Consider the following 24,465-nt stretch of genomic DNA (forward strand, 5'->3'; position numbering starts at 1 on the left):
AAAATATTTGGCTGAATGCCTCAACAAAATATTAGACTAATTCCCCAACAATGTATCAATGAATCATCAATCTGTTATATAACTTTGTAACTAATACAAATAATTGCAGTTGTACATCAGAAACATAGAAACAAAAAGAACTCTAAGATGCTATTGCCATTTCCGCCTTTAAGTTGCAGTTTAGGGTTTAGGGAAATGATGCAAGTAGGCAACAAAAGTAGAACTGCTGTAGATAAAGAAGATGAAGTGTTGACTTAGCAAAATCAGTATCATTCATTACCATGCTGTCTTATTCTTTTGTAATTATTCAAAAATCAGTATAAGTGGTCGCTGTACCATCTTTCCTTAAATAGCTACTCTGATGTTTCAGAATAACCATCAGAATGCTGATTTCATTTCAAATGGGATATGACATAAAAGTTGCTAAACCATGAAACGTTTTTGAACTAAATTACCAAAAATAAGGCATCAAAGATAACAATGCTGAAAATACCACCAATTTTGACACAATTCTAATTCAGGAAATACCCTATTTGACCATAGTTATTATGGCGGTGTGGTGAGGCATGGCAACCCACCACCTTCACACCTTTATATTGCTTATGACGAGCAGCGTGGCGTCGCCATACGAACTATAGAAACACCAGCAGTAGCAGGGAGGAGGAAAGAAAAAGAAAAAAGAGAAAAGGGAAAAGGAGAAGGGAGAGGGGTTGGCCCAGCCCACAAGTGCTTCACCTCCCAGGTCGATGGAGTGCCACCATGCCTCTCTCTCTTTCTCTCGCAGCCACCACTAGTGTGCTATCTACAGAAGTGCTAGTGCAGTAGTGAGCTAGTGTGCTATACTGCTATCTGCTAGTAACATAACAGAATAGAGAAGAGAGAAGACAATACTTACTTAGAGCAGCAGCCGAGCAATGCTAGGGATACCAACGGGTTAGGTCGGGGCCGGATGGAGCAAAACCACACCCGACCCGAAACCCGAGAGTGCCAATGGGCGAAATTTGGGACCCCACCCGCACCGGCCGGGTGCCCATCGGGTCGCGGTGCCTCGCTGCACTCATCCCGCTGTGACCAGGCGAGGTGACCAGGCGAGGAGGCTAGAGAGGGGCAGCAGTGGGGGCTGGGGAGGGACGGTGGGGAGGCAACCGAGGCGGCAGGGAGGGGCGGTAGGGCAGGGAGGGGCGGCGTCAACGGGGAGCTCGACCGAGGGGTGGCGGGGCGAGGAGGCTGGGGAGGGGTTGCAGCCGGGCGGGGAGGCCGGGGCACGACGGCTGGGGTGGGGAGGCCGGAGGCGGCAGGAGGGCACAGGGTCAGGAGGGAGGCCCGAGGCGAGGTCAGGCGGGGAGGCTGGCGGCGAGGGGTGGCGTCCCGAGGCCGGGGTGGGGAGCAGGGAGGCGGAAGGGAGGCCAGGTTGGGGAGGCCTCGTTTTGAGGCCAAGATTTTGATGGGCTGAGGCAAGTTGGACTGAGTTATATAAATTGAGAATGGATTTCAGGTGACCCGATGGGCTCCACGGGTGAAAATTAAAACCCAAACCCGATCCGACCCGGTTCGGGTACCCGACCCGACAGACCCGTGGGCGAAAAATGAGACTCAAACCCGGACCCAGACTTGTCAGGTGTAGAACCCGTGGGTACCCAGACCCACGGACCTGACAGAACCCGTGGGTACCCAGACCCATGGATCCAATTGTCATCCATAAGCAGCGGGCCATCGGCGCAGCGCAAGGGCAGGGGCAGCGCAAGGGCAAGCAGGGCAACAACGATGGACTGCGAGATCTCGGTGGATGGCGGGGCAGACAACGCAGGGGCATCAGGCGACGGCAGACGGTCTCACGGCCAGATCTCGGTGGTGGGAGCACAGGGATCTTGGTGGCGGGAGCACAGGGATCTTGGTGGCGGACGGCGAGGAGCACAGGCAGGCAAACGTCTCGTAGTCTCGGCAGCGGCAGCGGTGAAGGCAACCCACGACTCGAGCTAGGGTTCAAACAACTCGGGAAACACTGATGCAAACTGTGGCCCACTCATGCTCGGTCCCCCTCTTGATCCCCTCTACCAAGAGGTATTGCGCCCGTCACACAAGACTTCGTCACCACAAGACACCTTAGCAGTAACACGGGGATGCCACACCAATTTGGCGGACACCATACACGCTCGCACCGTGGCGTCAGCATGGCAAGCCTCGAGTTTCCGCCACGCCGCTATTGCGACACCCTAGCAACTATGTACTTAACACATTACAATAACCAATTAAGTTTTAAGCGTATGAAGTTTTACTTCATAACTTCAATGCTTCATCTCTACCGGCAGAAAGTAGACAGAGAGATATCTTACTGTCTGGTTAGATGTTTTTAGTTAGTAATGGATGAAGTTTTGCTTCATAACTTCAGTGGACAATGGAAGAAAAGAAAGGTGAACAGAACTAGAATGACTACCAGGCTCAAACTCCACATATTAGTGATGCTTGTCCCACTAAAAACTAGCACAAAATAATGAAATGAAACACAGTATAAAAGTGAGGCTATTTCCTTCCGATTTCAGCTCCTATCACGTTAACTCCATGATAAACAGAGCTTGCAATCTCTACTGTTACATAACAATAACGATTGTGAAAAAAAGAAAAAGGAGAGAGAATGAGAGTGGAAACTAAATAACAATATCCCCGAGTCACAAAATGCTCTGACCTTGAAGATAGCCAAGCAAGCTTGCCATGCCACCAACTCTCATCTGAATTTTCAAGAAGTGGTTGATATCTTGGCCTTCATATCAAGGTTCTCTTTGTCATTAATCGGCTTGGTTGTCTGATTCCTGATCCTCTTGATCTTGGGGCTTTCCAGCCCCTTGTGTGTGAACCCATATAGCCGAAGCACCTGGTTATCAGCAAAATTAAACGCTCGCTCCATGCTCTTGAGGCAGCGCTCCACTGGGTAATCCCCATAACTCCCGCACGGCTTGCATCCGACGAAGTGCGTCACGAACGGCCACCGCTCGTCCCCAAGTCCCGGGTGGTGATTCTCCATCATCTCCTCATACTTGTCCACCAGCCCAGCCCAGAAGCCGTGCAAGTAGTATGAATTTTCTATGAACACCTTGTCCATCCACCTCTCTTTCTGCGATAGCAAGAGGTATATCAGTGCAGACTGGTCGTCGGCCTCGAATGTCGGCCTGCCCTTGAGGTTCGACGTGAGTATCTTCCCAGCCTCGTCGCGGATGAACCCCTTGGGCCCCATGGGCGCCCACGCGTCCAGGAGGTCGAGCGACCACTGGCAATTCCGGAAGAGAAAGCTGCCAGTGTTGAGCGCGATCCAGGAGTGCTTCTCGAAAAGGAGGTCCTGGTACCCGTGGATGATGAGGTTGTGATTGTCGTAGCGCTCCAGGGGCAGCTTAAACGCCATGTCGGTGAAGAGGGCGTCGCTGTCCATCCACCAGATCCACTCGACCTCCGGGTGGGAGAGCATGAGGCGGCGGAGCAGCGGCAGCTTGGCCCAGTATCCAGCGAGCTCGGTGTCGAGGTGCGCGAGGTTGTGGACGATCTCGATGCCGTGGAGGCGGCAGTAGTCGATCTTGTTCTTGGTGGTCTTGAGCAGGTAGTGGTCACCGAGCGGGTTGTCGCAGGGTCCCGGCTGCGAGCCGGTGACAAGCAGGATCCTGGGCTTACCTCCGGCTACGGTGGCCGGGAACCCCGGATTCCGGGCGAGCCAGCGGCGGCGCTGGTCGTTCCAGCCGGAGATCTTGGGACCGAGCGCGTACTTCTCCGCCGCGGCCCCGTACGCGGCGGCGGCCTCGGTGGCGCTGAGCGCGGTGGCGTTGAACCCGGCGGCGGCGCTGAATTCGCCGCCCTCGTCGGGGTCGGAGTCGGAGCGGATCTCGCGGAGGATGCGGTCGATGTCCTCGACGGCCTTGGCGCTGCTGAGGGAGTCGGCGTCGGAGGGCTGCGAGGGGAGGGAGAGGTTGAGCCCGATGGTGCCCCGGAGGACGAGGATGGTGACGAGGCCGCAGAGCACGGTGATCTTGAGGTTGTTGAAGGTGCGGTGGATCTTGCGCGACCGGCTGTGGTGGCTGCTCAGCGGCGACGCCCCCCGCGGGCGCGGCGCTGTCATCGGCAAACCCCTTCCCCCGCCTCCCCCCTTGCTGTTGTACACTATCCCCTCCTGCCCCATCCCCGCCACGGAATCTCTCGAGGATTTATCCGCTCCGGGTTCCCCGCTCGGCGCCGCGGATTCGGGTCTGGGAGTAGGTGACTGGGAGCGCGGCTCACATCACATGGGCGGAGCAGCGCGGTGAGTGGGATTGAGATGGGACCGGAGGCTGGGAGCGTGGGGGCGGGGTGGGGTGGGGAACGAGGGGAGGAAGCGGTGAGAGTGAGACTCACCTCTCGCTCTCTCTCTCCTTTTGTAGGCTTCGGCTTCTAGGGCAGTGGGCTGTCGGCCGTTGACTCGGGTTCGGTACTTTGGTTCGTCGCGACCGGCCGGAGTGCCGGAGTGGTGCGGTGGTGGTGCCTGGTGCAGGCCGTGCCGTGTGCCTGGACTCTGTTCGTGCGGGCACGTCTACGGGCCGGCAAGGCGTCGCAGGCCCGGTGTACGTACACATACGCACGCAGGATCTTTAATCATCTCTTGTGAGTTTTTTATTTTCTAATCTTCTCTGTTGCGGTTTTCTAATCTCGATTGATGGTGAGTTTGGAGGACACGGAACGGAGTTCTTTTATTACAGTATTATTTTGCGACGAATACGGAACGGAGGTAATCGCGGTCCCCGACCTCGAGCGAGCCGCTCGTCGTCGTTGCCTGTGGCTCCACGCCTTCCGCGGCGCGGTAGTTTTTTTAAGTGCACTGTCCAGCTGGTGATCGAGCATCGATTGACCCAAATAGTCAGATGTACCATGGCCATCGAATTATTTACATCATGTAAAACTGTATTAGATTTACAAAATTACCAAGGGTCTATTTGGGAGGAAGTGGGTTGCTCAAAAACAAAAACGTTATCCCTGTAAATTATGTACATCATGTAAAACTGTACTAGATTTACAAAATTACAATGACAATCTGCAATTACAATCTTCACTTTATGTGTTAGTGCTAAGAGTATACTCCTAGAGTTAGTGCTAGTATAACCTGTAATGATAGACACGGCCATACCAATTACCAAGTGAAGCATTTGCTCAACAGCCACCTGGAATAAGCCTTGCTAGTTTGTCAGCTGCAAGCTTCACAGGCTCGGCATTTCCATTTTGTTAGGCACAAGCACAAAGTAAGCTCCAGGCAGACGCACCAGATCCAGAAGGGACTACACTATCAATGAAATGCTCGGCTTCCTTGAACATCCCAGCACGACCCAAGACCTCAATCATTTGGGAGTAATGCTCCTCCGAAGGCTGTAGCATGTAAATCTCAGTCATCGATACAAAGAACTTGAAGGGTTCACTTACAAGGCCGATTTTCGCGCAGGTCTTCAGCACGGATAAGAATGCCTGTGAGGTTGGACACTTCTCCTTCCTCAGCATCTGCACAAACAGGCGAATGGCGGTTTCTGGAGAGCCATTTTCTACATTAGCAACGATTATTGAGGTCCACGAAGATGCATTCTTGTCAGACATATAATTGAAGGCGTCAAATGCATGTATGAGGCTACCACAACCGGAGTACATGTCGATAAGGTGGTTATTCATACAAGCTGTAGAAGCAAGGTCACGCTTGGTAAGGTTGGCATGCGCTTGCAACCCTTTATCAAGGTGTCCCAGTTTTCTTGCAAGAACTTAAGATGAGACATGCAGTATGGTAGTCAAGCTCCACACCAGAACGTTGGATGACGTGGAAAAGTCTAACTATTGCAACATGATCATCAACTTGAGCAAATGCTTGAACCAATGTGCCACAAGAAACATCGTGGTTTGAGAGTGATAAGCACAATCTAAGAGCCTGGTGGTACCGACCGTGTCTTGAGTACAAGCTAATCAAACTTTTCAGAATAGAAGTATTGATTCCATAACCATTTCGGATCGATCTGCTATGGATCTCCATGCCACGTATAACGTCTCCTAGAGCCATACATGCCGTAAGTGCAGCGGCGCAAGTGAATTCATTAGGCTGCAGATGCTCCAATTGCATCCTCCTAAACAATCGCATCGCTCTTCCATACTGACCATTCTGACAGTTGCCTGGGATTACTGCTAACCATGCGGCTGTATCTGGATCCTTGATTCTTGAAAACAGAAGTTGTGATTCCTCCATATTTAGCATACATGTCAACCAGTGAACTAGTAACAAAAGAATCTGGATTCATGTCAAATTTAAAAATGCAGGCATGTAACATCCTTCCCGATGCCAAATCTAGATCAGAAGCACATGACTTTAAACTGCTGGCCACTACGAACTGATCCAGCTTTCCCTGGACCAAAAGATAGTATCTTAACATTCTCAAAGGAAACATGAGATGCGTATTATGAAGAGTGGCCCCATTGACATACATATCCATAAGTTCATAACAGCACCCATGACATGATTATCCGAGTCCAAACCTGCCCTTATGAGGTAACCATGTATTTCCATACCATAATCGAAAGCACCTCTTCTGGTAACAACATGCAGAATGCTGCCCAATGTAAACTCATCGCATTCTGCGCATTCAAACATCATAGCACAAAAATGAGCTAAAGCCTCCTCATCGCACAAGTTATCTGCAAAGCACTGGATGATGGTATTCCAAGAAACCATATCCTTGCCATTCATCTCGTCAAACACCTTTCGCATCTGCTGCAGTTCACCGGACCTCCCGTAGAACCCGATAAGACAATTATCCAAGAACTCATTACCGACCAACCCCATCTTGATCATGCAGCAGTGCAGTTGATGTCCCAATCCCACATGGCCCAAACTCGAAGCTGCCCTGAGTGCGACGGACAGAGTGAAAGCATCGCATGTGATGCCATCATAGACCATTTCCATGAACAGCATCAGTGCATTGGCGTCACAGCCGTTTTCGGTGTAAGCGCTGAGCATGGAGGTCTAAGAAACCAAATCCGACCCGGGAATGCAACCGAACACCTTCTCGGCACAGCCTAGCGAGCGGCAGCTCGCGTACATGGTGACGAGGCCGTTGGCCACGAAGAGGTTGGCGCCCACGTAGCCCAGCTTGACGACGGCCCCACGGAGCTGCCTGCCGAGGCGGAGGCTCCCGACGGCGGCGCAGGCGCGCAGTGCGACGGAGAAGACGAAGGCATCAGGCCTCAGAAGAAGCCCGAGCATGCAGAGGAGAAGCTTGAGCGCCTCGGAGGCCGGGCCGTGGGTAGCATACCCTGACATGAGAGCGGTCCAGGCGAAGAGGGACCTTCTCGGCGCCGGCATTACGTCGAAAACCTCTCGCGCGGGCCGCATGCGCCCCGCGCGTGCGTTTTGCCTCTGGAATTTTTATATTTTTTATTTTTAAAATTGATAGAAATATGTATTGTTCTCCAGAAATTAAAACATAAGTGCTTCTCACCGCTGAACGGGTGTGAAATGATGTGGAATCCAGATGTTAGATGCAGAGATACTTCTCAGAAATTTTTCTCTCGTACTTAGAGGATCTCTAACTGAAGTGTGTGCTCAACGATGTCATGATAAGGATGCTCTTGCCAAAGGAAACAAATATTCACTATATAATTAAATGAAAAATATCATATGTAATTGATCTCTAATTGAAGGAACCAAATGCAAAGATGAAAAGTACACGGTGATTAACAAGGAAAATGCAAAGACCGGAAGTACTCCGTGCTTGATAATTTGTGATTGATCTCTGATTAAATAGAAAATGCAAAGATAGATCATGGCCCACTAGAGGGATATTTTTTAATGGGTCGCCTTCTCAGCGAGATATCCATTTCGGTGGACTATCCTCGTCCTTGGAAAATCTATATTTTTCGTCTATTCAAGGCGAGAAGTGTTTATTTTTTAATTTTTTAAAATAGACACATATTATGCTGATTTTGAAAATAAAAATTAAAAAAATTGTGCCTCTGCATGCTCAGATCATTTCAAGGCCCACATCTCGGTGACACCAGCATTTTCTCCTTTCGCCTTCGCACATTGCAAATGTTTTCCGGCGCCACTGCCACTTTGTTTAGCCCCGAGGAGTTGTTCTCCCCCAACGATGTCGAAAGAGAGAAGGATCATCGACGGTATATCAGTCTCCGACGATGATGTTTGTTACATCTTCTGCTTCTTAAAATGCTCCTTGTTTCAATTTTCATTCTTTCTTTCTTTTTTCTATTTTCATGTACAGTTCTTTCATTTTTTTTTAACACGACATTTCTTGGACTCAGTTACTTAATGTTTTGATGCCTATACGCCGTCCTCTTGACTCTATATATATGCAATCATGTTGTCCGCTTTGTATGTTTATTTGATTCATCTATTTAAATCATTTTTTCTTTATCATAAAAGTTCATAAGATTGGCGGTGTACCAATCTGGTAATTGGTGCTGTATGTGGGGATCAAGATAATAGGCGTTGAAGATTCTACATAAAATATGCCATCGACTTTGCCTAAGTCTACGTTGAAGACCAATTTTCTAGATCAGAGGTTCTACGACAACTTTACCTCTGTCACACCCTGATTTTTAGATTTCTCAAATTTCTAAAAAATTTCAAGATTATTGAATAGATTCACCAGTAGAATAGGTTTAAAACCTATTTTCATTAACAATCAATCAAAATAGGTTTTTATTTTGTGTGCATTGCATGCTGAGTTTTATTAAGAGGCAGGTAAATGTATTAGAGTTTTTTTCTTTTTTTTTCTCTTTGGTGTTTTGAGTGAAAAATATTTTGAAAAGGATTTTACAAAATTCTATAGTAAACTAGTTAAGGATCTTAATGGTTGGATTCAAAATCTTTGAATTCATCATCTATTCAATCCTTAATCATACCTGATATTTCTCTAGTTCAATTCAAATCTTATCCAAATCCTTGTTTAAAGCCAATCTCTCATCTTTCTCAAATTTCACCTAAATTCAAATTCAAATTATTTATCTACTTCTATTCTAGTTCAACCTCATTTTTCGTTTATCTTAAATTCACTCCAAGCTCAATTCAAATTCAAACCCTATTCAAATTTCTCTGCAAAAGTTTCTTATCTAAAACTCTAGATATGCCTAAGGTGCCATTAGACTCAATCCTACCCAAACCCAAGCTCTTGGCCGGCACACAAGTCATCTAGAAAATTCAACACAAAGGATCCACAAAATCTGCAAAGTTTCACGGAGTCCTGGATAGCCTCATCTTTCAATGAAGTTTCGGGGTTCAAAACGACCTCAAATGCAAATCTTGATAATACCAAAGTTCTATGTCTAGTCGAGAGCTTAGATTTGAACCTATGAAAGTTCCCTTTTGTATAATGGAGCTAGGAGTTATGGCCCCCAAAATCAGTGTTGCGCAAATAAGTTTATCTTGTGGTGCATTTTTGAAACTCAAGATAGCGTTTTCAGAAGTTCCAATAAATACCAAAGTTGTAGATCTTTTCGAGTAATATAATATAGAGTTTAGAAACATCTAATTTGGAGTCCAAGCGATAGAGATATCATCCTTTAAATAGAGAGTTGCGAAAAAAGAAATCCTAACCGACTCGAACTCGACCCTGATTCGTGTTTGGCTTGGACTCCACCTCAACCAGCTGCCCCTAGCCCTATAAATAGGAGTTGCACGCAGTCTCCTATCCCTATTCCATGCCCCCAAACCCTAGATGCCGCTGCAGCCCTGTTCGTGCGTCGCCGTTCGCCAGAGCCGCCGCTACCCGTGATGCGCTACCTCATCGTCTTCTCCGCGAATCTCCCTTCCTCGACCATCGAAGCTAGGTGAGGACCCCTTATTCTCCTCCATTAGTACTATTTTATCATCATACTAAGTCCCTAGCCAAAGCCTGATCTACGCAGTCATGGTCGTCGCCGTCGCGGATAGCCACCCCATCACTGATTAGCATCGAAGTTCCTGGCTCACCAGAGGTCAAATCGACATGTCCTTTCACCAACGTATGACCCATGATATTTCCCACGTCCTCACTAATCAGGTCGGCCAGTAGAGCAGCCAAACCACCGGAAGCAAGGTCGACATGCCCGTTGTCCGGTTTCTGGACACGTTCTGCGCACGCATCGGATTTGCATTCGCGTTCCTCGTCAATCCAAAAGCCATATGGATGCACCAACCACATTAGGGCCATCCCCATTTGTGCAGCGACATGACCGGAATGCGATTGCCAACCACAGCATGTTGCAACCGTCACCCATCTCATCTCCACTGATCTTTCTTCCTCTCAGGGGATAATCTACCCATACCCATGCTATAGCATTATGTTCCCGGGATATATGAACGTCTCTGTTCAAACAGTTTCTCAAATTTCATAGCCAATCTCTTGAAACACAAGCATCTCCATTGCTGCATCTGTTCACGTTCATCACCAAACCTAGCAACACTCATTGCTGTTTTGCCGCTACCTCAGATGACTCCTTTCAAAACCAACCATACCACTGACTTAGTCTTTCTGCATTCTACACCATGCTTCCCTCGTTTCAATGAAACGCCATCAAAGCCCGACATCGATGTCAGTGGCTACGTGCCCGATCACCATCTCCGACGAAACTCGAACCACCACCGCTACACAGAGTCATCGACAGTATCTTTAACCTAGAAGTGCAACCTCTGACCATTTGATCCATCATGGGTGGTCGAGACTAGATCTCAGCGTATCCCTTCTTTAATCTAAGACGATACTTGCATAGTATGCCAAGTCAGCACCATATCATTCTCCTTAGCCTAGTCAGCGAAGTCTGGTCTGCCCTACACTTCTTGAATCTTGCGCAATGATGTTGTCATGCGTGACGCAGTGATTGTGCAATAAAGCCTTTTCCCATAGGAAGATAGTTTTGGTAAATCAGCATTTCCTTTTCAGTCTAATCCATCTCCCAAAAGCTGTTCTTTTTTCATCTTAACTCCGATTTAGGCGATTCTTGCGTCTAATTGTTTCTAAAACCATACCTATCCAACCATAGTATTTTTAAAGTTGTTTGTCGGTAGTTCTCGCAATTAGTCAATAGCGTTTCGGAATAGTTCAAGGGACTTCAAGACCAAGATTTTGACAACACTGAGTAGCATTGGGTAAAAGGCAAGTGTCATTGAATATTTTGATCCTAGTTTTCAAATGTGTTCTTTATTTCAAACATGCATGCTATTAATTTTGAATCTCATTTACTTATAGTACCATGTTCCATATATTCCTTGTCGCCTAGCTGTTAGTAGTGGTTTATGGGTAGTTTATGCTTAGCTTTGCACAAGGGTATGGATTGGTTATCAGTTAAACATGATTAATGAGCTATGAAAATATGAGTTGGGAATTATGGTAACATGGAATTTAGGTATGTCGAGCAGAAGGTTGGTTGATGATGGTGCGTGAGGCACAAGTGTGTGAAACACTTTGGTGGGTGGTAGTGTTTGCTTGGTGTCCTAAGGACCAGTTCGTGGAGTGACAACTCAAGAATTATCATCCATCCACGAGGCTTATATGGGTATGACCTGGCTTAGAAATTAGCGGATCCTCAGCATAGAATGAGCCACTAGTGGTGTAGTGGAAGGAAAGAGTGATTCTTTCCAGAGCTACAAGGCGTATGAGGGGACTTCTGGGTGGTGTGACTCCACTTTGATGGCGATGAATCCTTAGCGGGTTTATTCTTGTTGGGAGGATGCTTTGTAACAACCTTGTAGTGACTTTTCGGGCGACACACCACTGGCGTGTGTTAAGTGTTTGCGCAACATGGCAACAAGGAAATCACGACTTGTGGAAAAAGCTGGACAACCTCTGTAGAGTGTACAATCTGATATATCAGTTGTGCTCACGGTCATGAGAGACTTGGATCCTCACATGATTAGTTGGTTTAGTTTAGTTGATTTGGTTGGTAACCTGTGAAGGGTAAATGTTAGTAGATGGTTCTTGTTTACCTGTGATGGGTATCAAGTTGGTTGGTTTGGGACCCTGATGTGGAATTCAGGTAGTTGGGAATCAGGTGGAGATATTTCTAGGAGTTGAGAGTTTAGTGATGGTTCACATAGATAAATAGGTTACTTTTATAACTCTTTTTACGATAGCATAGTTGGCATTTATGCAAATTTACATGTTATAGCTTATTCCTTTAATCAAGCCTGCATGTCATTACTTTACCATACTTGCTGAGTGCGTCATGTGCTCACACTTGCTATTTTTCCTACACCATACGGCATGTGTGGTGCTGCTCAGTGAGTGAAGATATTGAAGATTATCAATAAGAGGTTGTGACATTCTAGGCGTGTGTCTCCCGGTCGGTTGCCTGCGGTGTTGTTGGGCACCAGTACTTCTGTTTCACTGTAGATATCTTCATAGAAGACAATATATGTCAATTACTGTAAGAGTTTAACATTTATTCTATAAAAGTATTGTTTTTGTTACTTCGCCTGTGACGTCCTTATGTGTGTTGAACATCTTGGGCACACATAAGCCGCATCTGGTTTTGTCCGTTAAAACCAGGTGTGACAACCCCTCCCTTAGATGAACTGATGATCGATCGGATGAATTTTGACGAACATCTTTCCAGTGATGATTCTAGCGATGAGGTAAGTCGCTTTATGCATCAATGTGACAAAGATTACAACATCGGGTTTGAACCACTCAGCTACCAAGACAATCGTGAATGCTTAATTCACCACAAGTCAGGACCTTCTCTTGCAACTTTTGGCAACATGGATTATCAAGACACCAATCCAGAACAATCAGATGAAAAATCCATGATAAAATTGGGCACTTCCTCTAGTGAAGGTTATCCCTGAGAAGTCTTCGCATCGAAGACAAGGGTGACGGTCTAGGTAACCATGACGATGACCCTGCAAATATACAGGCACCCCACCTCCGGGTCCAGGTGATGGGCAACACCAGATGAGCACACCTCCCTAGAACCTAAACCCTAACAGAGCATTGGTTTTACCGTCTCCTGACCATCAGCGGGGCGCTGAACGCTTTAGATCTACGACTGCTAAGAGGTTCCTCCTTCTACAAGAAGCCCTCATGCATCCTCTGACAACAGATCTGATGATCTCAATTGGTAACGACTAGATGAACTTTGCGATCGACTTGATGAAAGAGGGTCTTATCCAAGCCAAAAATTCCCGTCAGGTCATAGACGGAAATAACACCACCCGGGATAGATTGAGTAATCCTCTCTTGCAAAACGTCTCGGACTTAGAGAGACAAAATCCTCAGAACAAGGCTTCCTGGGATGACAACCGAGTGAATAACTGTCCTCGAGCTTTGCCAATCAAAGGGCATTTGATCAACGACTTGCGTGAGGTCATTGATAATCAGTAGAGACGTCCGAGTGATGAGCCCATGTCTCCTTCGAATGCGATTAATACAACCAATAATCCTCAAATCATACAAGGTCTAATTACAAGAGCACGTGCACGGCAATTAGACCACCAGGAGAACTCGTTCATTGCTGTTCATGTTTCCTTAGATAGATTACTGCTAAATTCTTGTTATGTTTTATTGCATAAGAATATGGGAGAAGCACCACAACCTTACTCAGACGTCACTCCTCGAAGGCCAAGTCTACTCAGACACAAGGGTGAGCTCTAGTCATGGTCGTGGTCATGGTCAAAGTCGTCATCGTGGTCGTGGTCGAAGTCGAGTTCTAGGACAACACGTTAGTAAAACGGGCATAACTCTCGCATACGAAGTCCGTTTTAGGCAATCTTGGACATTCTGGAAAGCATACGACGAGCCCTTTCTAATGGATATGAGCACGACCAAATATTCCTTATAGTTTTGTCAAAGTCAAAGGAATAACATGCTACATCACCGTTTTGAACCCTGCCGGGTTTTGTAATTGTGTCGGAGTCGGAGTCCAGGTTGTGCACGCCTCTCTCCACGGTTACACAACCCTAGGTCGACCTCCTCATACCCCCCCCCCTATATATACACAGTAGTCATCGTAGTTTAGGCTTGAGTTTAGCTTAGATTATTCTGTTTAATACAGTTTCACCGTTTATCGGTTTGTTGAACCCCAAACTCGAGTGTTTCATTGGTAATTAGCAATATTCAAATTACATCTACTTATTCTTGCTTGTGTTTTCGATTCTCTTGCAGGAAATACCTTCTTGGCGAGGTCAACCGCGTCTTGGCACCGTTGATAACCACGGAGTAGTGATGTAGTGGTTGCGATGGTTCTTGATCTGTTCTGATCGGAACCTTTGGATCATCAATGTCGAAACTCCACTAATCGACTAATCATATTACCTTCGGAAGATCGGGCAAATAGGCATCATCGAGGATCCCTGAGGGGGCATTGTCCACCCCTCGGCAATCTGATCCGGGGACTGCCCGGCACCTTTCAAGTCAGGGCCAATCCCCAACCCCCATGGAAAAAATAATTCAGGCTGGTGGAACCAAGCAGGGCACCATCAACGGGTTCACAGCCTTCTCTTTAGAAAATATGGAGTGTAAAGTGGCCGATAAGGTTTTGCCCTAGGTTGATCGAGAAGTACAACTTGAGCACAAATCATGTTGAGTTCATACAGATCTATACCACTGCCATCTAAGCGGCTGACGAGGATGAGAAGGTAATTGCAAATTTTACCTCCCTAAAGTCCTGGGAGGTGCAGCTAAGACATGGTTGACCAATCTATCTCCGGGGATAATCTACTCATGGGAGGAGCTTGGCGGCATGTTCCGTGCTAACTTCCAAGATATGTACGTCTGTCCCGGCATGAAGAATGACCTCCACCGTTGTGACCAGATGGATAGCAAAATCTTATGCGAGTTTGTACACCGTTTAGCAACACTCGAAACACCGTCTCTAAGATTAATGACTACGATGTCATCTAGGCGTTCACTCAAGGGGTTAAGAGTCAGTGGTGTGTTGAAGACATTGCTAGAAAGGAGCCAAAATGGTCAAAGAGCTCATGCAAATCGTTGACAAGTCTACTAGGGCCGAGGACACACTCCTCTATGCCAAGGAAAAGACCTGGAGCATCAAGTGTCCTCAACCTGGCCTCGACGGTGACAAGATCAAGAGCCAGCGCAAGAAGAACACCAAGGGAGGTAAGGGCAAGAAAGCTAAATCTGATGATATTTTTGCATATTTTCCTTGCATCCATCTCAACAAGCTCTTCGGTTCCTCCCGGAGTAAGAGCTTCACACCAGACTCTGACGAGCGCGATGGTATGCCTTAGTGCGACTTCCACCAGATTGTCAATCATAGCCTCCATGAGTGGTGCCTCTGGAAGAAGATGGTCAAGGCGGAGGTCAGGAAAGCAGCCAAAGGAAAGAAGACCCAGGTCACAGCCTAGAGTATGGGCTCCAGTTCTAGCAGTAGTGAGGATGACACTGACTCAATGTCTGTTCAGTTGGATAAAAGGACTATCGACCACATGTTCAGCGGTTTTGCCTCCTACAAGTCCAAGAGACAGTACAAGACGACGGTCCAAGAAGTCATAGCTACCATCCTCAAGGGTCGTCAGGTCGATAGGTGGTCAAAAGTGGAGATCTTCTTTGGCCAAGACGATTGCCCTGAGAACTTCGTATGGCCAAATTGCTTCCCGATAGTGGTCGAGCCTACGATAAACAACTGCAGGGTCAGCCGTGTACTTATTGATGGAGGAAGTTCCATGAGCATCCTTTTCGCTAGCGCACTCTAAGGGATGCGGATCTCTCGATCTGCCATCAAGCCGGTTACTCAAGCCTTCCACAATATAGTACTTGGATCTTTGACTACTCCCATCGGCCAAATATCGCTAACTATCGGGGGATGGTCCTTGACAAAGAATCCGGAGTATACCGGATGACGGATGCGTTGATCAGTGTTTTCTTGTGTTTTGATCAAATGGATGCAAGAACACGAGGGTTTATTTAGGTTCAGGCCTCACGTGGGATAATGGTCATTCGTCCTGTGTATTTTCTTATGGCTTGGATGAACTTGTTTTAGAATAATCCCCCTTAGTCTCCCCTTCCACCTTTATATAGCAGGGGAAAAGAAGAACACACAAATGAACAGGGCCAAGCCCTGCAACCAGTATAATACTGACGATAGCAGACCTACCACTAGCTTATCATGAGAGGGGGTAGACACGCTCGACCTACTCTGGTCATTTTGCAAGTCCTGTTCTATCCGCCGAGAACCGTCATGCTCTCTTGCGAGGCCATCCCATGACCTTGCTCACCTACAGGGACTGGTCACTCCATCTCCACGCCTTCCCATGACCTTGCTCGCCTACAGGAGGTGCCTGGGACATTGCATGCAATTTTGTAAAACAAAACATTTAAAACATAGGTTCAAGATTATCAAGGACACTTGCCTTTTACCCAATGCTACTCAGTGTTGTCAAAATCTTGGTCTTGAAGTCACTTGAACTATTCTGGAATGCTATCGACTAATCGCAGGAACTACCCACAAACAACACAAAGCAAACACTAAGAACAACATACCAAATATCATCAAAACACTTTAAAAATACTATGGTTGGATAGGTATGATTTTAGAAACATTTAGATACAAGAATCGTCTAATTCGGAGTTAAGGTGAAAAGATAAACTGTTTAGATGCAAGAATCATCTAACACTACCGATAAACTGTTTCAACTTAGAACTTATCTACACAGCACTAATTTCGGGGGACATAACTCCTAGCTCTATTATCCAAAATGGGACTTCCATAGGTTCAAATCGAAGATCTCGACGAGACCTACAACTTTGGTATTGTAAAGATTTGCATTTGTGGCCGTTTGAACTCCGAAACTTCATGAGAAGATGAGGCTGTCCAAGACTCTGCAAAAATTTGTAGATTTTGTGGATCCTTTATGTTGGACCTTCTAGATGACTTGTGTGCCGGTCAAGGGCTTGGACTTGGGTAGGATTGAGTCTAATGACACCTTAGTCATATCTAGGGTTTTAGAAAAGAAACTATTGCAGAGAAATTTGAATAGGATTTGAATTTGAATTGAGCTTGGAGTGAATTTAAGAGAAACGAAAAATAAGGTTGAACAAGAATAGGAGTAGATAAGGAATTTGAATTTGGATTTGGGTAGAATTTGAGAAAGAAGAGAGATTGGCTTTAAACAAGGATTTGGATAAGATTTGAATTGAACTATAGAAGGATCAGGTATGATCAAGGATTGAATAGATGATGAATTCAATGATTTTGAATTCCAACCATTAAGATCCTTAACTAGTTTACTACAGAGTTTTGTAAAAACCCTTTCAAAATCTTTTTCACTCAAAACACCAAAGAGAAAGAAAAATAACTCTAATGCATTTACCTAGCTCCTAACAAAACTCAGTATGCAATGTACACAAAATAATAACATATATTGATTGATTGATTAAGAAAATAGGTTTTAAACTTATGCTACTGGTGAAGCTATTCAATAATCTTGGAAAATTTTAAAAAGTTGTAAATTCTGAAAATCAGGGTGTTACACTATACTCGTGACAGCCCACGGTTGAAGGGACAAGCTCCGTCTGAACAGTCGTCATGAGGCTTCATCGGCTTGACCACAACCGAGCTTCGGTAGCGACATATTCAGTACTCCGGATGCTAATGTGAATGGAGCTCATCTGATTCTCAGATCCCTTCCATAATTAGATCCGATGAATCCACTAACTCCCATGGTCAATCAAGTCAAGATCCTACTCAATGCGGCTCAGAACCAAGGTGCTTGAGCAAACAATCCCCGCAACTCCAGGACCCCAGTCGGAACTGTGCCAGCTTGAGGAGCCACGGGTGAGAACGCTCTCAAGTAGGGGAATCCCAGTCTGGAAGCTCAGGTGGTCCAGTCCAAAAACGATATTGTGGGCTAAACTGTAGCTGCCCTGTCCATAGGCGCAGGCATCAGGAAGATCTGAGGAACCGTATTCGTCACAACCGATGTGATCTACGTATGGCGATCGAAAACCGCCATGAGGAACTCTGTGAAGATAATCGCCGCTACTACTACCGCGGATCTACATGATGATAGACGTGACAGTCCTCCACCACCTCCTCCTGAAGAGTTCAACGGGGGTTGCGAGGCTTTCGTACATGAACTCCGGTCGATTCGGTGGCCCGAGAACTTCAAAGCGGGCCCGATCTAGAAATACAACAGGAAGATCAATCCTAACGAGTGGTTGTAGATCTACACCACTGTAATTCGAGCAGCTGATAGTGACAATCGAGTAATGGCCAATTACCTGTTAACCTCCCTTGATGGACCCGCAAGGTCCTGATTGCTAAACTTGCCGCCCAACTCGATTTGTTCGTGGGCAGAACTCAAGCTCAGTTCATAGCCAACATCCTGGGCACATTCGAGCGCCCAGGAATGGAGAATCACCTCCACCAGCTGCACCAAGGAAACAACAAATCTCTTCAAGATTTCATCTGCAGGTTTAGCGATAAGCGTAACACAATCCCGAACATCTCAGATGAAATGGTAATTATCGCCTTCAAACGAGTTTTTTAGGACACAGACTTGCGTGGAAAGATGGCTACTCGGAAGATCCGCACGGTCAAAGAGCTTTTTGAGTTGGCCGATAAATGCACAAAACAAGCGAAAGCGTAGGTGCATGCTAAAAACCTCCAATGTGGCAAGGACAAACTCGAGTCCTCGAAGAACGGATGAAAGAAGAACAAACCCTGTGACAAGCGCAAGGGTTTCGATACGACTGTAGTTGCGGCCGTCAAGAGCAAATCACGCAACACTAGGACAACAAATGCCTCAGTCAAGGTGGTGGAAAGTGGTGCCCCATCCATCGGAGGAACCAGCACGACTTTGACGAATGCTTTGTGTTCAAGAAGAAACTTGATGAGAAGATCAAAGCAAATGCTGAGCGTGGTAGTAAGCAAGTTAAGCCTAATGTTGAGGGTGACAAGCCCCAGTTCCACAAGACTGACCACAGCTTGGCGCACATCTTCGGAGGATCCGCCACGTATGAGTCCAAGAGATAGTACAAGGTGGTCAAGCGAGAAGTCAACCTGGCCCTAACTAGGCTCACTTGGTATCTCAAGTGGTCGGAACAGCCTATCACCTTTGATCAAACCGACCATCCAGCTACGGTACCACATCCTAGTCGATACCCGATCGTAGTTCTACCGACCATACTCAACATCAAGGTTTCCAGAACTCTGGTCGATGGAGGTAGTTCACTCAACCTCATTTTCTCCAAAACCTTGGATAAGACGGGAATCTAGAGGTCAGAGCTTAAGACTGGAGTCATGCCTTTCCACGGCATAACTCCCAACTTATTGACGATTCCTCTCGGCCAGATCGAGCTACCGGTCATGTTTGGCATGCCCAACAACTTCTGCACAAAAAAGCTAACCTTTGATGTCGTGGATTTTAAGACAGCGTATAATGTGATCCTAGGATGCCCAATGCTGGGCAAGTTTATGGCGGTGGCTCACTACGCCTACCAAGCTCTTAAGATCCCGGGTCCCAATGGGGCCATTATAGTTAAAGGAGATCAGCGTGCAGTGGTCAGATACAACAAGTAGAGCCTGGATATGGTCGAACACTTTAGTCGAGTAGCCATTGCTCCTTAGGACGCAAATTCTAAGCGTCAAAGGTAACAAGGTGTTGTCGAGGCCAAAGACTCCAGGCTCTTAAGTCTTGCTGGCGCTACCAAATCCGACGATGCCAAAGGCAAGGCCCACGATGGCGTCAGCAAAAAAAGACCGATGGTTGCGTCAAGGCAGTGCCCCTTGTCCCGTCTGAACCATCCAAGATGGTTAAGGTTGTGGCCAACCTCGACCCCAAATAGGAACTTGAGCTCGTCACCTTCCTCCTGACAAACCAAGACATGTTTGCATGGCAACCGTCCGATATGCCTGGGGTCCTCAGGGAGGTTATCGAGCATAGACTTGCTGTTAAATCTGATGCCAAACCTATGGTGTAGAAGCAGTGAAGATTTGCGGAGGACAGGAAGCAGGCCATCCAAGAGGAGGTCGATAAGCTCCTAATGGCGGGCTTCATTTGAGAAGTACGTCATCCAACATGGCTTGTGAATCCTGTCCTTGTCAAGAAGGTCAATGACAGACGGAGAATGTGCGTCGACTTCACCGACCTAAACAAGGCTTGCCCCAAGGATCTTTTTCCTCTTCGACGCATCGACCAGATCGTCGACTACGGTAGGCTGGGAGTTGTTATGTTTTCTAGATGCCTATTCGGGGTATCACCAAATTAGCATGGGATTAGGGGATGAGGAGAAAACTACTTTTACTACTCCTTTCTATTTATTTTGTTATGTAAAGATGCTTCTCGATTTAAAAAATGCTGGTGCTACGTATCAAAGGTGTATTCAAAACTGTCTGCAACCCCAAATCGGGTGCAATGTAGAAGCGTGCGCCGATGATGTTGTAGTCAAATTGAAATCCGGAAATGCATTGGTTGACGATCTCAAAGAAACATTCAACAATCTCAGGAAGTATCGCATGATGCTCAACCCCGAAAAGTGCATGTTTGTCGTGCCATCCGGCAAGCTTCTCAGCTTCCTGGTGTCGAGTCGAGTCATTGAGGCCAACCCGCACAAAATTGAGGCTCTCGACCAGATGCGGTCACGCAAACACTAAAAGAGGTCCAGAAACTGACAGGTTGCATTGATGCTTTTAGTTGATTCATTTCCAAGATGGGCGAGCGAGGGATGCCTTTCTTCAAGCTGTTGAAGAAACAAGATCGGTTCGAGTGGACAGAAGAAGCGGAGCGCGCCTTCATGGACTTAAAAAGGTACTTATCATCTCCATTAATCCTTATGCCGCTTAACGAAAAAGATGAGCTCTTTTTTATATTGCAGCTACGCCACAAGTTGTAAGCATGGTACTGGTGGTCAAACGGGAGTGTCCCGAGAGAAAGGCCAAGGTTCAGAAACCTGTTTACTATGTGAGCGAGGTTCTACACAATGCTAAGTTATGGTACCCGCAAGTACAGAAGCTGATATATGTAGTCTTGATGTCTTCCCAGAAATTACGGCACCACTTTCAAGCGCACAGGATTAGCGTCATGAAGATGTACCCGTTGAAGGATGTAATACGCAATCGAAAAGCTACTGGATGAATCGCGCAATGGGTGGTACAACTAAATGAATTCGATGTAAGCTACACACCACACACGAGCGTAAAATCCGGAGTGTTAGTGGACTTCATCGCCGAATGGACAAGCGTTGAAGAAGCAAGGCCAAACATGGTCGAAGATCACTGGACGCTCTTCTTTGATGGATCGCTCACACTCTAGGGCACGAGGGCTGGCATTATACTCAAATCTCCAATGGGTGATGAACTCAGGTATGTTGTTCAATTAGATTTTAAAGCCTCCAACAATGTTGTAGAATATGAAGGACTAGTAAACGGGCTCTGCATAGCTATGTCGCTTGGAATTAAATGACTTCTTGTGAAAGAGGACTCACAGTTAGTCGTGAACCAAGTTCAAAAGGAGTACCAGTTCTTAGACAACAACAAGGCGCCTTATTTACTCAAGGTATGAAAGCTTGAGCAAAAGTTCAAAGGGCTAGAAGTGATGCACATCAGAAGGAGTGATAGCTCTGGTGCGGATGAACTTGCTAGACTCACTTCTTCTCGAGCACCGGTACCCGTAGGAGTCTTCGTTGAGAAACTCCTTAAACCATCTGTCCCAACAGTTCGGTGAACAGATGCTACCCAACCCGACTAACAGTCTGGCCAGGTCAGCGAGGCAGAACCCATAGACACGGATGCTGCACTACTCGAATGCCTCCTGACTTGGATGACTCCGTACCAAGCCTATCTCGAGGGTCGAGACATCCCTGATGATGATGTATCTATAGAGAAAATTGCTTGTAAATCCAAGCTCTATATTTTGGTAAACGGCAAGCTCTACCGAAAGGGGAGTAACAGAATCTTGATGAAGTGCGTCACTCAAGAAGAGGGCAGTAAAATACTGCTCGATATCCATGGAGGCATGTGTGGTAATCATGCGTCTTCACACCTTGGTTAGAAAAGTTTTCCGCCAGGGATTCTATTGGCCAGATAAAGTGACCAAGGCGAAGGCCCTGCTGGAGCTGTTGACCGGTGCCGGTGATGATGAGTGGTCTTCTGCCTCGCACGAAGGCAATCTGGAAGTTGTCAACGGAGAAGGCGACCGTGCCTCCTTCGTCAGCAATGACTCGGGGGCTCCACCGCCGAAGACCTCACTAGCGGCTTGGTCGATGATCTGGTCGAGATCACCACCATCCGCGTTCCTCTCTGGTGCAGGGCGCTGCGCTGAAGCATAGGTCTTGATGTAACGGCAAACGCTTTGAGTGAGAGGACAGTGACGATCTACGGTGGATGCTTCTTCCCTCTCCTTCTAAGGCCCGCTACTCGAGTCCTCGTCATTGGAGGACGTGATGATAATGACCTCAGGAAGTACCATGGCAAGAGGCCTAGGGGAGAGGGCTTCTTGGATTGGCTCAAGAGGCGGAGATGGAGTGGAGGCCATGGCTTCAAGCTCTACGAGTCTTAGGAGGCAATAGGCAAAGGAAACAAAGGAGACGAGGGACAAACGGCTTCAAGTCCCTCTATTTATAGCGGGGGAAACGGGTTGTACTGTGTAAACGTAGCCGTTAAGATCCGAAACAATGGCATTGCCTCGGGTGTCTAGCACGTTTGGTGGAAGTCATGATGGCTTTATGACTTGTCTCGTCTCTGCAAAGAGGGATGGGCGGCCATTATGATGTGTCAGATCAATATTGCGGTGAAAATGAGTACAAATGGGAGTGGGATCTTTAATGCCCACTAGCCCAGTGGTTCGAGTTCACTCGATAATCATATTGCAGTCAAAACCATAACGCTCTAGGGCTTGCATTCTCGAGTATTCAGTCGAGAACGAGCCTTACTCTTCGGCTGACTCTGTGGTTGAGTACATGGTCGAGAACGAGCCTTACTCTTCAACCAACTCAGTCATTGAGTACATGGTCGAGAACGAGATTCGATCGAGTACAGAGGTTAGAGCTATAGCACTGCTCCCCGATCAATGGTACATGTATGTTCTTTTCTACTCTCCGATCGAGTAATTTCTTTCTCGACCATAGAGTTGGGGTCTACATCATAGTACCATATTTCTTTTATACATTTTTTGCAAAATTTTATCTAGCTCTGTGTTGATCACAATATGTCGAACCAACGGAAGCATGTGTTGGGTCGATGACAGATAACTCTACCTCAGGAGGCATAACGGCACATAGATTGTCAGACATCTCACGCCTAACAGCCAAAATGGTTCTGAAGTCCTAGTCTGTCTTGTGTGTGCTCTCTATCAAGTTCATGTTTGTATGCTGATCGAATGCACAAATTGATAAAAGTTCACAAAAAAATTGATATCATTTTTCTTTTTCTAGCTTTGTATTAGTCTTTTCCTCACTATTACGGTCTTCTTGAGTGCTCGAGGGTCGCACATCTAATGCCTTATTTAGTTAAGATTTTAGGTGTTGACAGATGCGTAATCTTATGGTCTTGAGAACGATGACAACATACCAGTTATTGCATCTACTTATACTAGTCATATTTCATCGACAAAGAAATAGATGATAAAAGCATAATAGATTGGCAAAATGTAGCCTTACTGCGTACATTCTCAGATCATAAAATGTGTCTTACAAGTGCCAAAACATGATGGACCATCAGTCCGAGGGACTCCCCTCACTATCATCACTAGGCAAACTGAGCTTCAATGACTCGACAAAAGCTGGAACTACCAACTGAACACTTTCTACAATCTTTGCGGCCTCCTCGCTAGTGCAATTAAACCTGACTATCACCAATGAGGTATCGAACGTGGGGTTATAGATCTTGAGAATACCTAGCAATGTGGCAGCGCTTGCAGAGGCTGCTTGGGACATGAGGTCGAGGGTCTGCTCCTTTAGCTCTTGAAGAGCCAGGACAACAACATCCCTCTGAGCAATGGCAGCATCCCTTTCAGACATCATCGCCTTCTTTTCAGCTCGAGCGGTGTTCATGATTCCTGAGTCTCTCCCAAAACTTGACATCGTCGTCAACCTTCTTCATTGCGTCAGCAAGAAGCTTTTCCTTGTTACAGGAGGACTCAAGTCCTCAAAAAGGTAAACCAAATAATAATTCTTTGTTAGTCACCAAATAATTGAATCACGCACTTGTGATAAAGAACAGACTTACGTTCAATTTTCTCCCTCTTGGCTTCGAGCTTCTTGTGGTGGTTGGCCTCGGCGGCAGCTGCCTGAGTGCTTGTAACCTGGAGAAGAGTTTTTATCGCCCCCCACGGATTTGGAGACGGAGTTTAAGAGGAAGGAACACCATGAATGTATTGATGGTAGAAAAAATGGATAGCTCTGGGGGGAAGTATCACAGCGCGACATGGTGCGTTTTCATATTTGTGTCTTTTTTGTTGTCTAGCTCGTCCCCTGCCCAGAGGACCATGGCCTCCTATTTATAGGGCTATGCATAGCTTGGCGTACAAGTTATCAT

The 24,465-nt window shown here is 46.7% G+C and overlaps 1 protein-coding gene and 1 pseudogene across 1 annotated transcript; both read right to left on the bottom strand.

Moving 5' to 3' along the window:
- Positions 1 to 2,412: 2,412 nt before the first annotated feature.
- LOC133919025 (probable glycosyltransferase 2) lies at positions 2,413 to 4,351 on the bottom strand. Its single transcript, XM_062363215.1, has one exon. It carries the CDS (start codon positions 4,157 to 4,159, stop codon positions 2,735 to 2,737), a length of 1,425 nt encoding a protein of 474 aa, XP_062219199.1. The 5' UTR covers positions 4,160 to 4,351; the 3' UTR covers positions 2,413 to 2,734.
- Positions 4,352 to 5,160: 809 nt separating this feature from the next.
- LOC133917895 (pentatricopeptide repeat-containing protein At3g53360, mitochondrial-like) lies at positions 5,161 to 24,011 on the bottom strand (annotated as a pseudogene).
- Between the last annotated feature and the right edge of the window lie 454 nt (positions 24,012 to 24,465).

This window comes from Phragmites australis, chromosome 5 (assembly GCF_958298935.1).
Source record: "Phragmites australis chromosome 5, lpPhrAust1.1, whole genome shotgun sequence".
Lineage (NCBI taxonomy): Eukaryota > Viridiplantae > Streptophyta > Magnoliopsida > Poales > Poaceae > Phragmites > Phragmites australis.